Genomic DNA, 13,802 nt, shown 5'->3' with positions numbered 1-13,802 from the left:
AAATACACCAGCACACAAAAGCACACACCAACACACACCAGCACATAAAAGCACACACCAGCACACAAAAACACACACCAGCACATAAAAGCACACACCAGCCCACAAAAACACACACCAGCACATAAAAGCACACACCAGCACACACCAGCACACACCAGCACATAAAAGCACACACCAGCACACAAAAATACACCAGCACATAAAAGCACACACCAGCACACACCAGCACACAAAAGCACACACCAGCACACAAAAGCACACAAAAACACACACTGGCACCAGTGTTTTCTAAATCCATTTTGTTCATCCACCAACAATTCTGTGTTTTCAAGAAACTGTGTCAATGTAGGATAGATTTTATAAACTGTTCTTAAAAGGCCGATTCCTCTATAATTGTCCACTCTGGGGTCATCTTTTGCCGACATAAGAATAGGTATGAATATAGATTTGTGTCATGTTGAGGGGACAGTACCGTATTCAAAACAAAGCTCAAATAAACAGAAAAGAACATTCAAAAGATGTGGGCACTTTAACACTTCATTTGGAATTTCTTCTACTCCGATGGCCTTCCTTAGTTTTGCTTTATTCAGAGCGTTGCTTACTTCCTCCAAGGTAACTTTAGAGTTCAGGAGGATATTTGACTGATAACTTTCTTGCCTCTTAATTAACTCTAAATCCTCTTTTATTTTAAATGAAATCTCTCCAAAAATGTAATCAAAATCAGAGGAAGACAGTCCAGCATAAAGCATTTGAAAAATCATCTTCCCATGTTTTAGTCACTTTCTCTTTGCTTAGCTCCACCTCACCATTATCTAAAATAACTTCCATTGGAATTTTCTTAACTTTTTGAGGCCCCAATTGATTTACCATTTTCCAAAATTGTTGTGGGTTACTTCCCTGTAAATGATCTATTTTAGTGCTCAGCTTTCTTCTCTTCTCCTCTCTCTTCTTTTATAAATTCTGAAGTGTATATCAAAAAGGGACACTGTCTGTTTATAATTGTCCCTCAAATCCTGTTTCTTTTTAGACTCTTTACAATTAAGGAAAACTTTCTCTGCAGATTTAAGTGCATCCCATAACCTCTGAAGATGGGCATTCCAGAATAACCTGGAGTTACCATTAGGATAGTGGGAATGTTTTTTTATTCTGGGAATGCTTTTGGTGGCAATTAATTTCTAAGAGGAAGACATGCGCTGCATTTTGGTCCATGTATTTGACAACATTAAGACAACAGTCCAAACATGTGGTGTCACGATATAATCCACTACAGCTTTATCTCCAACTGAAACACAAGTAAAATGATCATCATTCACATCAAACCTGCCGTTCAAAACACAACACTTTGAATCTCTCAGGAAAACAACAAATGAATCACCATGACTGTTACAAACAGGATTGTCCATGTCATTTAGAGTCCTCTTTATTTCCAACACGACTATTAAAATCGCCAGATATAAAAAATATCCATATATATACAGTCGATCCAAAACAATGCTTTTATGTTTTATAGGATACATGCATGTAAATAAAAGTTCATTTAATATAGAATTAAACAGATATTTATTTTGAGTTCCACTATATAAGTTTTCTGTTTGTTTATTCAAGGATCCATTGGTCTCTGCAAATGTAAAGACTCTTCCTTGGGTCACATAGCTGTTACTTTGCTTAAACGTTCCACAGTATTGCGTTCTTTATTGCATTCCATTAAATAGTTCTCAGATATAATATGCAATGTATAATATGCAGCTAGTAGTTCAGTCATGTATGAGAGTACTGTTTGACATATATCTGTGTATGAGAGTACTGTCTGACATATATCTGTGTATGAGAGTACTGTTTGACATATATCTGTGTATGAGAGTACTGTCTGACATATATCTGTGTATGAGAGTACTGTCTGACATCAGTGTATGAGAGTACTGTCTGATATATATCTGTGTATGAGAGTACTGTCTGACATATATCTGTGTATGAGAGTACTGTCTGACATCAGTGTATGAGAGTACTGTCTGACATATATCTGTGTATGAGAGTACTGTTTGACATATATCTGTGTATGAGAGTACTGTCTGACATATATCTGTGTATGAGAGTACTGTCTGACATATATCTGTGTATGAGAGTACTGTCTGACATATATCTGTGTATACAGAGTACTGTCTGACATATATCTGTGTATGAGAGTACTGTCTGACATATATCTGTGTATGAGAGTACTGTCTGACATATAACTGTGTATGAGAGTACTGTTTGACATATATCTGTGTATGAGAGTACTGTCTGACATATATCTGTGTATGAGAGTACTGTCTGACATATATCTGTGTATGAGAGTACTGTCTGACATATATCTGTGTATACAGAGTACTGTCTGACATATATCTGTGTATGAGAGTACTGTCTGACATATATCTGTGTATGAGAGTACTGTCTGACATATAACTGTGTATGAGAGTACTGTTTGACATATATCTGTGTATGAGAGTACTGTCTGACATATATCTGTGTATGAGAGTACTGTCTGACATATATCTGTTTATGAGAGTACTGTTTGACATATATCTGTGTATGAGAGTACTGTCTGACATATATCTGTGTATGAGAGTACTGTCTGACATATATCTGTGTATGAGAGTACTGTCTGACATATATCTGTGTATACAGAGTACTGTTTGACATATATCTGTATATGAGAGTACTGTTTGTCATATATCTGTGTATGAGAGTACTGTTTGACATATATCTGTGTATGAGAGTACTGTTTGACATATATCTGTGTATGAGAGTACTGTCTGACATATATCTGTGTATGAGAGTACTGTTTGACATATATCTGTGTATGAGAGTACTGTCTGACATATATCTGTGTATGAGAGTACTGTTTGACATATATCTGTGTATGAGAGTACTGTCTGACATATATCTGTGTATGAGAGTACTGTCTGACATATATCTGTGTATGAGAGTACTGTTTGACATATATCTGTGTATGAGAGTACTGTCTGACATCAGTGTATGAGAGTACTGTCTGACATATATCTGTGTATGAGAGTACTGTTTGACATATATCTGTGTATGAGAGTACTGTTTGACATATATCTGTGTATGAGAGTACTGTTTGACATATATCTGTGTATGAGAGTACTGTCTGACATATATCTGTGTATGAGAGTACTGTTTGACATATATCTGTGTATGAGAGTACTGTCTGACATATATCTGTGTATGAGAGTACTGTCTGACATATATCTGTCTATGAGCGTACTGTCTGACATATATCTGTGTATACAGAGTACTGTTTGTCATATATCTGTGTATGAGAGTACTGTCTGACATATATCTGTGTATGAGAGTACTGTCTGACATATATCTGTGTATGAGAGTACTGTCTGACATATATCTGTGTATGAGAGTACTGTCTGACATATATCTGTGTATGAGAGTACTGTCTGACATATATCTGTGTATGAGAGTACTGTCTGACATATATCTGTGTATGAGAGTACTGTTTGACATATATCTGTGTATGAGAGTACTGTTTGTCATATATCTGTGTATGAGAGTACTGTTTGACATATATCTGTGTATGAGAGTACTGTCTGACATATATCTGTGTATGAGAGTACTGTCTGACATATATCTGTGTATGAGAGTACTGTCTGACATATATCTGTGTATGAGAGTACTGTTTGTCATATATCTGTGTATGAGAGTACTGTCTGACATATATCTGTGTATGAGAGTACTGTCTGACATATATCTGTGTATGAGAGTACTGTTTGTCATATATCTGTGTATGAGAGTACTGTCTGACATATATCTGTGTATGAGAGTACTGTCTGACATATATCTGTGTATGAGAGTACTGTTTGACATATATCTGTGTATGAGAGTACTGTCTGACATATATCTGTGTATGAGAGTACTGTTTGTCATATATCTGTGTATGAGAGTACTGTCTGACATATATCTGTGTATGAGAGTACTGTCTGACATATATCTGTGTATGAGAGTACTGTTTGTCATATATCTGTGTATGAGAGTACTGTTTGACATATATCTGTGTATGAGAGTACTGTCTGACATATATCTGTGTATGAGAGTACTGTCTGACATATATCTGTGTATGAGAGTACTGTCTGACATCAGTGTATGAGAGTACTGTCTGACATATATCTGTGTATGAGAGTACTGTTTGACATATATCTGTGTATGAGAGTACTGTCTGACATCAGTGTATGAGAGTACTGTCTGACATATATCTGTGTATGAGAGTACTGTTTGACATATATCTGTGTATGAGAGTACTGTCTGACATATATCTGTGTATGAGAGTACTGTCTGACATATATCTGTGTATACAGAGTACTGTCTGACATATATCTGTGTATGAGAGTACTGTCTGACATATATCTGTGTATGAGAGTACTGTCTGACATATATCTGTGTTTGAGAGTACTGTCTGACATATATCTGTGTATGAGAGTACTGTTTGACATATATCTGTGTATGAGAGTACTGTTTGACAGATATCTGTGTATGAGAGTACTGTTTGACATATATCTGTGTATGAGAGTACTGTCTGACATATATCTGTGTATGAGAGTACTGTCTGACATATATCAGTGTATGAGAGTACTGTCTGACATATATCTGTGTATGAGAGTACTGTTTGACATATATCTGTGTATGAGAGTACTGTTTGACATATATCAGTGTATGAGAGTACTGTTTGTCATTTATCTGTGTATGAGAGTACTGTTTGACATATATCTGTGTATGAGAGTACTGTTTGACATATATCTGTGTATGAGAGTACTGTCTGACATATATCAGTGTATGAGAGTACTGTTTGTCATATATCTGTGTATGAGAGTTCTGTCTGACATATATCTATTCAATTCAATTCAATTCATTTATTTTTGTAACGCCCAAAATCACAACAACAGTTGTCTCGAAGGGCGTTCATGTTTTGGTTGATGGGGGAAACCGGAGTACCCGGAGGAAACCCATCCAGACACGGGGAGAAACATGAAAAACTCCACACAGAAAGGCCTGGTGACCCGGGGATCGAACCAACCTTCTTGCTGTGAGACATGAGTGATGGCACTCAGTCACCGTGCCGCCAAGACACAAAAAACAAAACAACAGGAAGAATCAGACACAACAAGAAAAATCAGACACAACAGGAAAAATCAGACACAACAGGAAAAATCAGACAACATAAGAAATCGGCCAGGAGACCAGACGAGGAGGAGGAGAGCCGGGCGAGGAGGAGGAGAGCCAGGCAAGGAGGAGGTCCAACTGTCATCGGGGCATCTGAAAGAGATACACTCCACAGGGGGAGTGGGACAGGGGACAACATGTGAATAGCATTGCTGATGAGAAAATAGGGCAAAGTAGAGGATAGTGCTCAGGTTGCCATACTTCCCCCAGCTAGTTACTCCTACTGCAGCTTATCTTATCCCGGGTTTTAATAACCCTAACTCCCTCACTAAGTAACCTGGTCATACGCTATACCGAAGAGGAAGGTTTTAAGCCTGGTCTTAAATACAGAGACTGTGGGGGCCTGTTTAACATCAGCAGGGAGTTGATTCCATAGCACAGGAGCTTGGTAACTGAATGCTCTCCCTCCCACTGTACTTTTGGACACTCTAGGAACCACTAATAGTCCTGCATTCTGAGAGCGGAGTGCTCTGTTTGGCTGGTACGGGACAATAGCATCTTGCAGATAGGATGGGGCCATACCGTTTAGGGCTTTGTATGTCAGGAGGAGGACTTTGAATTTGATTCTAAGCTCGACAGGAAGCCAGTGCAGATATTTTAGTACAGGACTGATGTGGTCTCTTCTTTTAGTTCCTGTTAGGACTCTGGCCGCTGCATTTTGGACCAACTGGAGGCTCCTTATAGTACTTTTGGGGCAGGCGGCAAGCAGGGAATTACAGTAATCAAGTCTGGAAGTAACAAATGCATGGATGAGTTTTTCAGCATCGTTTTTAGGTAAAATATTTCTAATTTTAGTTATATTTCGCAGGTGAAAGTATGCGGTTTTACAAGCTAGGTTTATATGGGCTGTGAATGAGAGATTTTGATCAAATAGGACTCCAAGATTTTTTACAGTAGGGCTAGAAGCTATATTCACATTGTCGAGTGAGAATATCTGGTCTGACAGAGAATCTCTTTGACCTTTGGGACCAACGACAATGACCTCTGTTTTTTCAGGATTTAAGAGCAGGTAATTCAAGGTCATCCAGGTTTTGATGTCCTTCACACAGGCACTGAGTTTATCTATTTGATCAGTCTGATTTGGTTTCATTGATAAGTACAGCTGAGTGTCATCAGCGTAGCAGTGAAAATTAATGCCATGTTTTCTGATAATGTTACCCAATGGCAACATATACAGAGTAAATAGGATTGGACCAAGCACAGATCCTTGTGGAACACCACAGGCTACTTTAGAACAGGGAGAGGTGCTCTGGTTTATACTAACAAACTGGTACCTATCTGATAGATAGGATTTAAACCATTTGAGGGCGGTCCCTCTGATTCCAATGTCACATTCTAACCTCTGCAGTAGAATGTTGTGATCAATGGTGTCAAACGCTGCACTGAGGTCCAGTAGGACCAGGACTGAAGCCAGCCCGTTATCAGCAGCTAGTAGTAAATCATTTGTTACTTTAAGCAGTGCAGTCTCTGTGCTGTGGTGAGCTCTGAATCCAGATTGAAATTTTTCAAATATATTATTGTCCTGCAGGTGGCGGCAGAGCTGTTTCACCACAACTCGTTCTAGAATTTTTGAGAGGAAGGGAAGATTAGAGATAGGTCTATAGTTGACTAATTCATCAGGATTTAGGTTAGGTTTTTTCAAAAGGGGTTTAATCACAGCATACTTAAAGGACTGAGGAACGTAGCCATTTTCTAACGACATATTTAATATGTTATGGATGGAATCTATTATTAGGGGGAGGGCTTCTTTGAGGAGTCTGATTGGAATAGGGTCGAGCAAACAGGTTGATGGTTTTGACGACATGATGACTGAGGTAATCTCCACCTCATCAACAGGAGTAAATTTATCTAATATTATTAGAGGGTCCATATGGGATATTGGCATTACAGACTGGATTTGCTCAGAGCTGATGATTATATCTGTGTATGAGAGTACTGTCTGACATATATCTGTGTATGAGAGTACTGTTTGACATATATCTGTGTATGAGAGTACTATTTGACATATATCTGTGTATGAGAGTACTGTCTGACATATATCTGTGTATGAGAGTACTGTCTGACATATATCAGTGTATGAGAGTACTGTTTGACATATATCTGTGTATGAGAGTACTGTCTGACATATATCAGTGTATGAGAGTACTGTTTGACATATATCTGTGTATGAGAGTACTGTCTGTCATATATCTGTGTATGAGAGTACTGTCTGACATATATCTGTGTATGAGAGTACTGTTTGTCATATATCTTTGTATGAGAGTACTGTCTGACATATATCTGTTTATGAGAGTACTGTTTGTCATATATCTGTGTATGAGAGTACTGTCTGACATATATCAGTGTATACAGAGTACTGTCTGACATATATCTGTGTATGAGAGTACTGTTTGACATATATCAGTGTATGAGAGTACTGTCTGACATATATCTGTGTATGAGAGTACTGTTTGACATATATCTGTGTATGAGAGTACTGTCTGACATATATCTGTGTATGAGAGTACTGTCTGACATATATCTGTGTATACAGAGTACTGTTTGTCATATATCTGTGTATGAGAGTACTTTTTGACATATATCTGTGTATGAGAGTACTGTCTGACATATGTCAGTGTATGAGAGTACTGTCTGACATATATCTGTGTATGAGAGTACTGTTTGACATATATCTGTGTATGAGAGTACTGTTTGACATATATCAGTGTATGAGAGTACTGTTTGTCATTTATCTGTGTATGAGAGTACTGTTTGACATATATCTGTGTATGAGAGTACTGTTTGACATATATCTGTGTATGAGAGTACTGTCTGACATATATCAGTGTATGAGAGTACTGTTTGTCATATATCTGTGTATGAGAGTTCTGTCTGACATATATCTGTGTATGAGAGTACTGTCTGACATATATCTGTGTATGAGAGTACTGTTTGACATATATCTGTGTATGAGAGTACTATTTGACATATATCTGTGTATGAGAGTACTGTCTGACATATATCTGTGTATGAGAGTACTGTCTGACATATATCAGTGTATGAGAGTACTGTTTGACATATATCTGTGTATGAGAGTACTGTCTGACATATATCAGTGTATGAGAGTACTGTTTGACATATATCTGTGTATGAGAGTACTGTCTGTCATATATCTGTGTATGAGAGTACTGTCTGACATATATCTGTGTATGAGAGTACTGTTTGTCATATATCTTTGTATGAGAGTACTGTCTGACATATATCTGTTTATGAGAGTACTGTTTGTCATATATCTGTGTATGAGAGTACTGTCTGACATATATCAGTGTATACAGAGTACTGTCTGACATATATCTGTGTATGAGAGTACTGTTTGACATATATCAGTGTATGAGAGTACTGTCTGACATATATCTGTGTATGAGAGTACTGTTTGACATATATCTGTGTATGAGAGTACTGTCTGACATATATCTGTGTATGAGAGTACTGTCTGACATATATCTGTGTATACAGAGTACTGTTTGTCATATATCTGTGTATGAGAGTACTTTTTGACATATATCTGTGTATGAGAGTACTGTTTGACATATATCTGTGTATGAGAGTACTGTCTGACATATATCTGTGTATACAGAGTACTGTCTGACATATATCTGTGTATGAGAGTACTGTTTGACATATACCTGTGTATGAGAGTACTGTTTGACATCTATACTGCAGTTGAGCAGTGACTGGTCGCTCTGACGCTCTCAGGGTTAAATATAAACTTCTTTCAGTTTCCATATTAGAGACGATTGTTTCATCAGGTTTTACAGATTAGATTAAGCATGGAACTTTCCCCAAAATGACACAGAGGAATTCATTAAAGCTGCACTATGTTGCTATGGAGATGTTATTGATGTACCTGGAATGTTACACTGTATGGCATTACATTCATTTAAAAAATAAATGTGTTAACTATTGGTTTAGTCCTAATATGTTCCAGTCAGAGGCTCCTTTATACCAGGGCTGCCCAATCTCTTCACCGAGGGCCATATCTTAAAAAATATTCGACACGGAGGGCAACAGACCAGTGGTCAATACAGTGAATAACTCAGATGGTGTAAAGTATGTTAAATACTTTAAATAAGGATTGAAATATTAATATTAGGTCTGTATGACAGTGCAGTGTGATGTTATTCAGGTTATATTGGTAGGATTACTCAAATTTGCAGTAAAAACTAGTGATTATGAGTAATTGGACCAGTACAACTGAAGGCCTGAAGGCCTGAGGGCCAATAAAAGTTGGTCTGAGTGCCACATTTGGCCCCTGGGCCATAGTTTGGACACCCCTGTTTTAGACTGAGGTTCCTGTTCAAATGTCCAGTTAACCAGAATAATTTTGTTTACCATGCAAAAAGCAGCCAGGTGCAGGCACGATAGTTACCTCAGTCCTGAGTACATTAAGTGCTCCTAACAGTCCTGTGAGGTTTAGTCCTGGTTTCATCTTGGATTAGTCCTGGTTTAGTCCTGGTTTTAGAAGTGTATATTTGTACAGTTTTAGTCAGATGATCTCAGGCGCTTTAACAGTAAAAATAAGTTGTGGTTGTTTATTGTGAGAAAGAGGAAGGAACAGGCTCATGTGAATACTTCCACTGCAATACTGAGCTGAGTATACTGCAGTTACTCACATCCGACAGGAAAACTGCAGTATCACGAGAACTAAAGTCACACGGAAAAGATCTCCTGCCATTCTCCTATACCCCTGTGTGTCAGATGCCCTCCCATGATTCTCCTATATCGCTGTGTGTCAGACCTCCCACTCTCCTACATCCCTGTAGTGTTAGACTGAGATTTGGCAGGTCAAATGTGTACATATATATATATATATATATATATATATATATATATATATATATATATATATATATATATATATATATATATATATATATATATATATATATATATATATATATATATATATATATATATATATATATATATATATATATATATATATATATATATATATATATATATATATACATATATACATATACATATATACATATATACACCCCACACCCACACACACACACACACACACACACACCCACACAGAGCTGCTTCCATCTTGTGGGGAAACAGAGATTGCAGCTGAATAAATCATTTCAAGTCTTGTGTCAAGTTGCCCAGATTTTGGTGACATCTGGTGGACAAATGATGAGCTACCACATTCTCTCTAATTCTATCATCAACCGGAACTAAACCAGGACTGAACCAGGACTAAACCAGGACTGAACCAGGATTAAACAAGGACTAAACCAGGATTAAACCAGGACTAAACCAGGACTGAACCAGGACTAAACCAGGACTGAAAAAGGACTAAACCAGGACTAAACCAGGACTGAACCAGGACTAAACCAGGACTAAACCAGGACACACATCTACAACTAGTAAATTCTTATAAATACTTAGGCATATGGCTTGACAATACACTTTCTTTTGACATTCACATTAACACATTACTTTCCAAAGTCAAATCAAGAATCAGCTTTCTATATCGCAATAAATCCTCATTTACCCATTCCGCAAAACACACCCTTGTCAAAATGACAATTCTCCCTATCTTCGATTACGGTGACATCATCTACAGGTCAGCATCAAAAACTCTCCTCCATAAACTTGATGCCATTTATCACTCAGCACTCCGTTTTGTCACAGGTGTCCCTTTCACTCCCCATCACTGTCTTCTGTACTCACAGGTTCACTGGTCGTCACTTCACTCCCGCAGATGAATAAATTGGTACAAATTCATCTATAAAACATTAATTGGTAAAACCCCTCATTATCTTCGCTCACTCATCAATATTTCTAATAACACACATAACCTACGTTCCAGTAACATTATCACCATGATCACCCCACGAGTCCGTACATCCTTTGGTCAATCATCATTTCAGTTCACTGCAAACGACTGGAACAATCTACAAAAAACTCTAAAACTTAGTACTATGATACCAATAGCTTCACTCATCAACTCAATAAAATCTATAGTACGTGACCAATGTACTCGTTTTTAACTTTGTTTTTAAACTCTGCTCACCCGTGTGTATATATGTAAATAGTGGAAAATAATAAGTGTCTTTGTGTTGGTGTTTTGTCTTTGCCTGTGTGGATGTTATTCTGTTGTATGTTGAAATTTCTGCTTCTTGGCCAGGTCGTCGTTGAAAATGAGAATTGGTTCTCAACCGACCTACCTGGTAAAATAAAGGTTAAATAAAATGAATAAAATGAACCAGGACTAAACCAGGACTAAACCAGGGACTAAACAAGAATTAAACCAGGACTAAACCAGGATTAAACCAGGACTGAACCAGGACTAAACCAGGACTAAACCAGGACTAAACCAGGACTAAACCAGGATTAAACCAGGACTAAACTAGGACTAAACCAGGACTAAACCAGGACTGAACCAGGATTAAACCAGGACTAAACTAGGACTAAACCAGGACTAAACTAGGATTTAACCAGGACTGAACCAAAACTGAACCAGGACTGAACCAGGACTGCACCAGGACTGAACCAGGACTGAACCAGGACTGAACCAGGACTGAACCAGGATTAAACCAGGACTGAACCAGGACTAAACCAGGACTAAACCAAGACTGAACCAGGACTAAACCAGGACTAAACTAGGACTAAACCAGGACTAAACTAGGACTGAACCAGGACTAAACCAGGACTAAAGCAGGACTAAAGCAGGACTGAACCAGGATTAAACCAGGACTAAACGAGGACTGAACCAGGACTAAACCAGGACTGAACCAGGACTGACCCAGGATTAAACCAGGACTAAACCAGGACTGAACCAGGACTAAACCAGGACTGAACCAGGACTAAACCAGGACTGAACCAGGACTGAAACAAGATTAAACCAGGACTAAACCAGGACTGAACCAGGACTAAACCAGGACTGAACCAGGACTGAATCAGGACTGAACCAGGACTAAACCAGGACTGAACCAGGACTAAACCAGGACTAAACCAGGGACTAAACCAGGACTAAACCAGGACTAAACCAGGACTGAACCAGGAGTAAACCAGGACTAAACCAGGACTAAAGCAGGACTAAACCAGGACAAAACCAGGATTAAACCAGGACTAAACCAGGACTGAACCAGGACTGAACCAGGACTGAACCAGGATTAAACCAGGACTAAATGAGGACTAAAGCAGGACTAAAGCAGGACTGAACCAGGACTAAACCAGGATTAAACCAGGACTAAACTAGGATTTAACCAGGACTGAACCAGGACTGAACAAGGATTAAACAAGGACTAAACCAGGACTGAACCAGGACTGAACCAGGACTGAACCAGGATTAAACTAGGACTAAACCAGGACTAAACCAGGACTGAACCAGGACTAAACCAGGACTGAAACAGGACTAAACCAGGACTAAACCAGGACTGAACCAGGACTGAACCAGGACTAAACCAGGAGTAAACCAGGACTAAACCAGGACTAAACCAGGACTGAACCAGGACTGAACCAGGACTAAACCAGGACTGAACCAGGACTGAACCAGGACTGAACCAAGACTGAACCAGGATTAAACCAGGACTGAACCAGGACTAAACCAGGACTGAACCAGGACTGAACCAGGACTGAACCAGGACTAAACCAGGACTAAAGCAGGACTAAACCAGAACTGAACCAGGACTGAGCCAGGACTGAACCAGGCTTAAACCAGGACTAAACCGGGACTAAACCAGGACTAAACTAGGACTAAACCAGGACTAAACTAGGACTGAACCAGGACTAAACCAGGACTAAAGCAGGACTGAACCAGGATTAAACCAGGACTAAACGAGGACTTAACCAGGACTAAACCAGGACTGAACCAGGACTGAACCAGGACTGAACCAGGATTAAACCAGGACTAAACCAGGACTGAACCAGGACTAAACCAGGACTGAACCAGGACTAAACCAGGACTGAACCAGGACTGAAACAAGACTAAACCAGGACTAAACCAGGACTGAACCAGGACTAAACCAGGACTGAACCAGGACTGAACCAGGACTGAACCAGGACTAAACCAGGACTGAACCAGGACTAAACCAGGACTAAACCAGGGACTAAACCAGGACTAAACCAGGGACTAAACCAGGACTAAACCAGGACTAAACCAGGACTAAACCAGGACTAAAGCAGGACTGAACCAGGATTAAACCAGGATTAAACCAGGACTAAACCAGGACTAAACTAGGACTAAACCAGGACTGAACCAGGACTGAACCAGGACTGAACCAGGATTAAACCAGGACTAAATGAGGACTAAAGCAGGACTAAAGCAGGACTGAACCAGGACTAAACCAGGATTAAACCAGGACTAAACTAGGATTTAATCAGGACTGAACCAGGACTGAACAAGGATTAAACCAGGACTAAACCAGGACTGAACCAGGACTGAACCAGGATTAAACCAGGACTAAACCAGGACTGAACCAGGACTAAACCAGGACTGAACCAGGACTAAACCAGGACTGAAACAGGACTAAACCAGGACTAAACCAGGACTGAACCAGTATTAAACCAGGACT

General features: G+C 39.0%; 1 protein-coding gene across 1 annotated transcript in view; it reads left to right on the top strand.

Annotated features, from left to right (window-relative positions):
* Positions 1-12,912, top strand: part of vipr2 (vasoactive intestinal peptide receptor 2) — a 41,903-nt gene extending 28,991 nt beyond the window's left edge. The window contains exon 14 of the mRNA XM_055229971.1: positions 12,606-12,912. Within this exon, the coding sequence (XP_055085946.1) occupies positions 12,606-12,625 (20 nt within the window). The 3' untranslated portion in view covers positions 12,626-12,912. The remainder of the gene's footprint in view (positions 1-12,605) is intronic.
* The last annotated feature ends 890 nt before the right edge of the window (positions 12,913-13,802 follow it).

Source organism: Periophthalmus magnuspinnatus, chromosome 20 (assembly GCF_009829125.3).
Source record: "Periophthalmus magnuspinnatus isolate fPerMag1 chromosome 20, fPerMag1.2.pri, whole genome shotgun sequence".
NCBI lineage: Eukaryota > Metazoa > Chordata > Actinopteri > Gobiiformes > Gobiidae > Periophthalmus > Periophthalmus magnuspinnatus.
The sequence above is the reverse complement of the archived record's forward strand: the minus strand, read 5'-3'. Positions and strand labels throughout refer to the sequence as shown.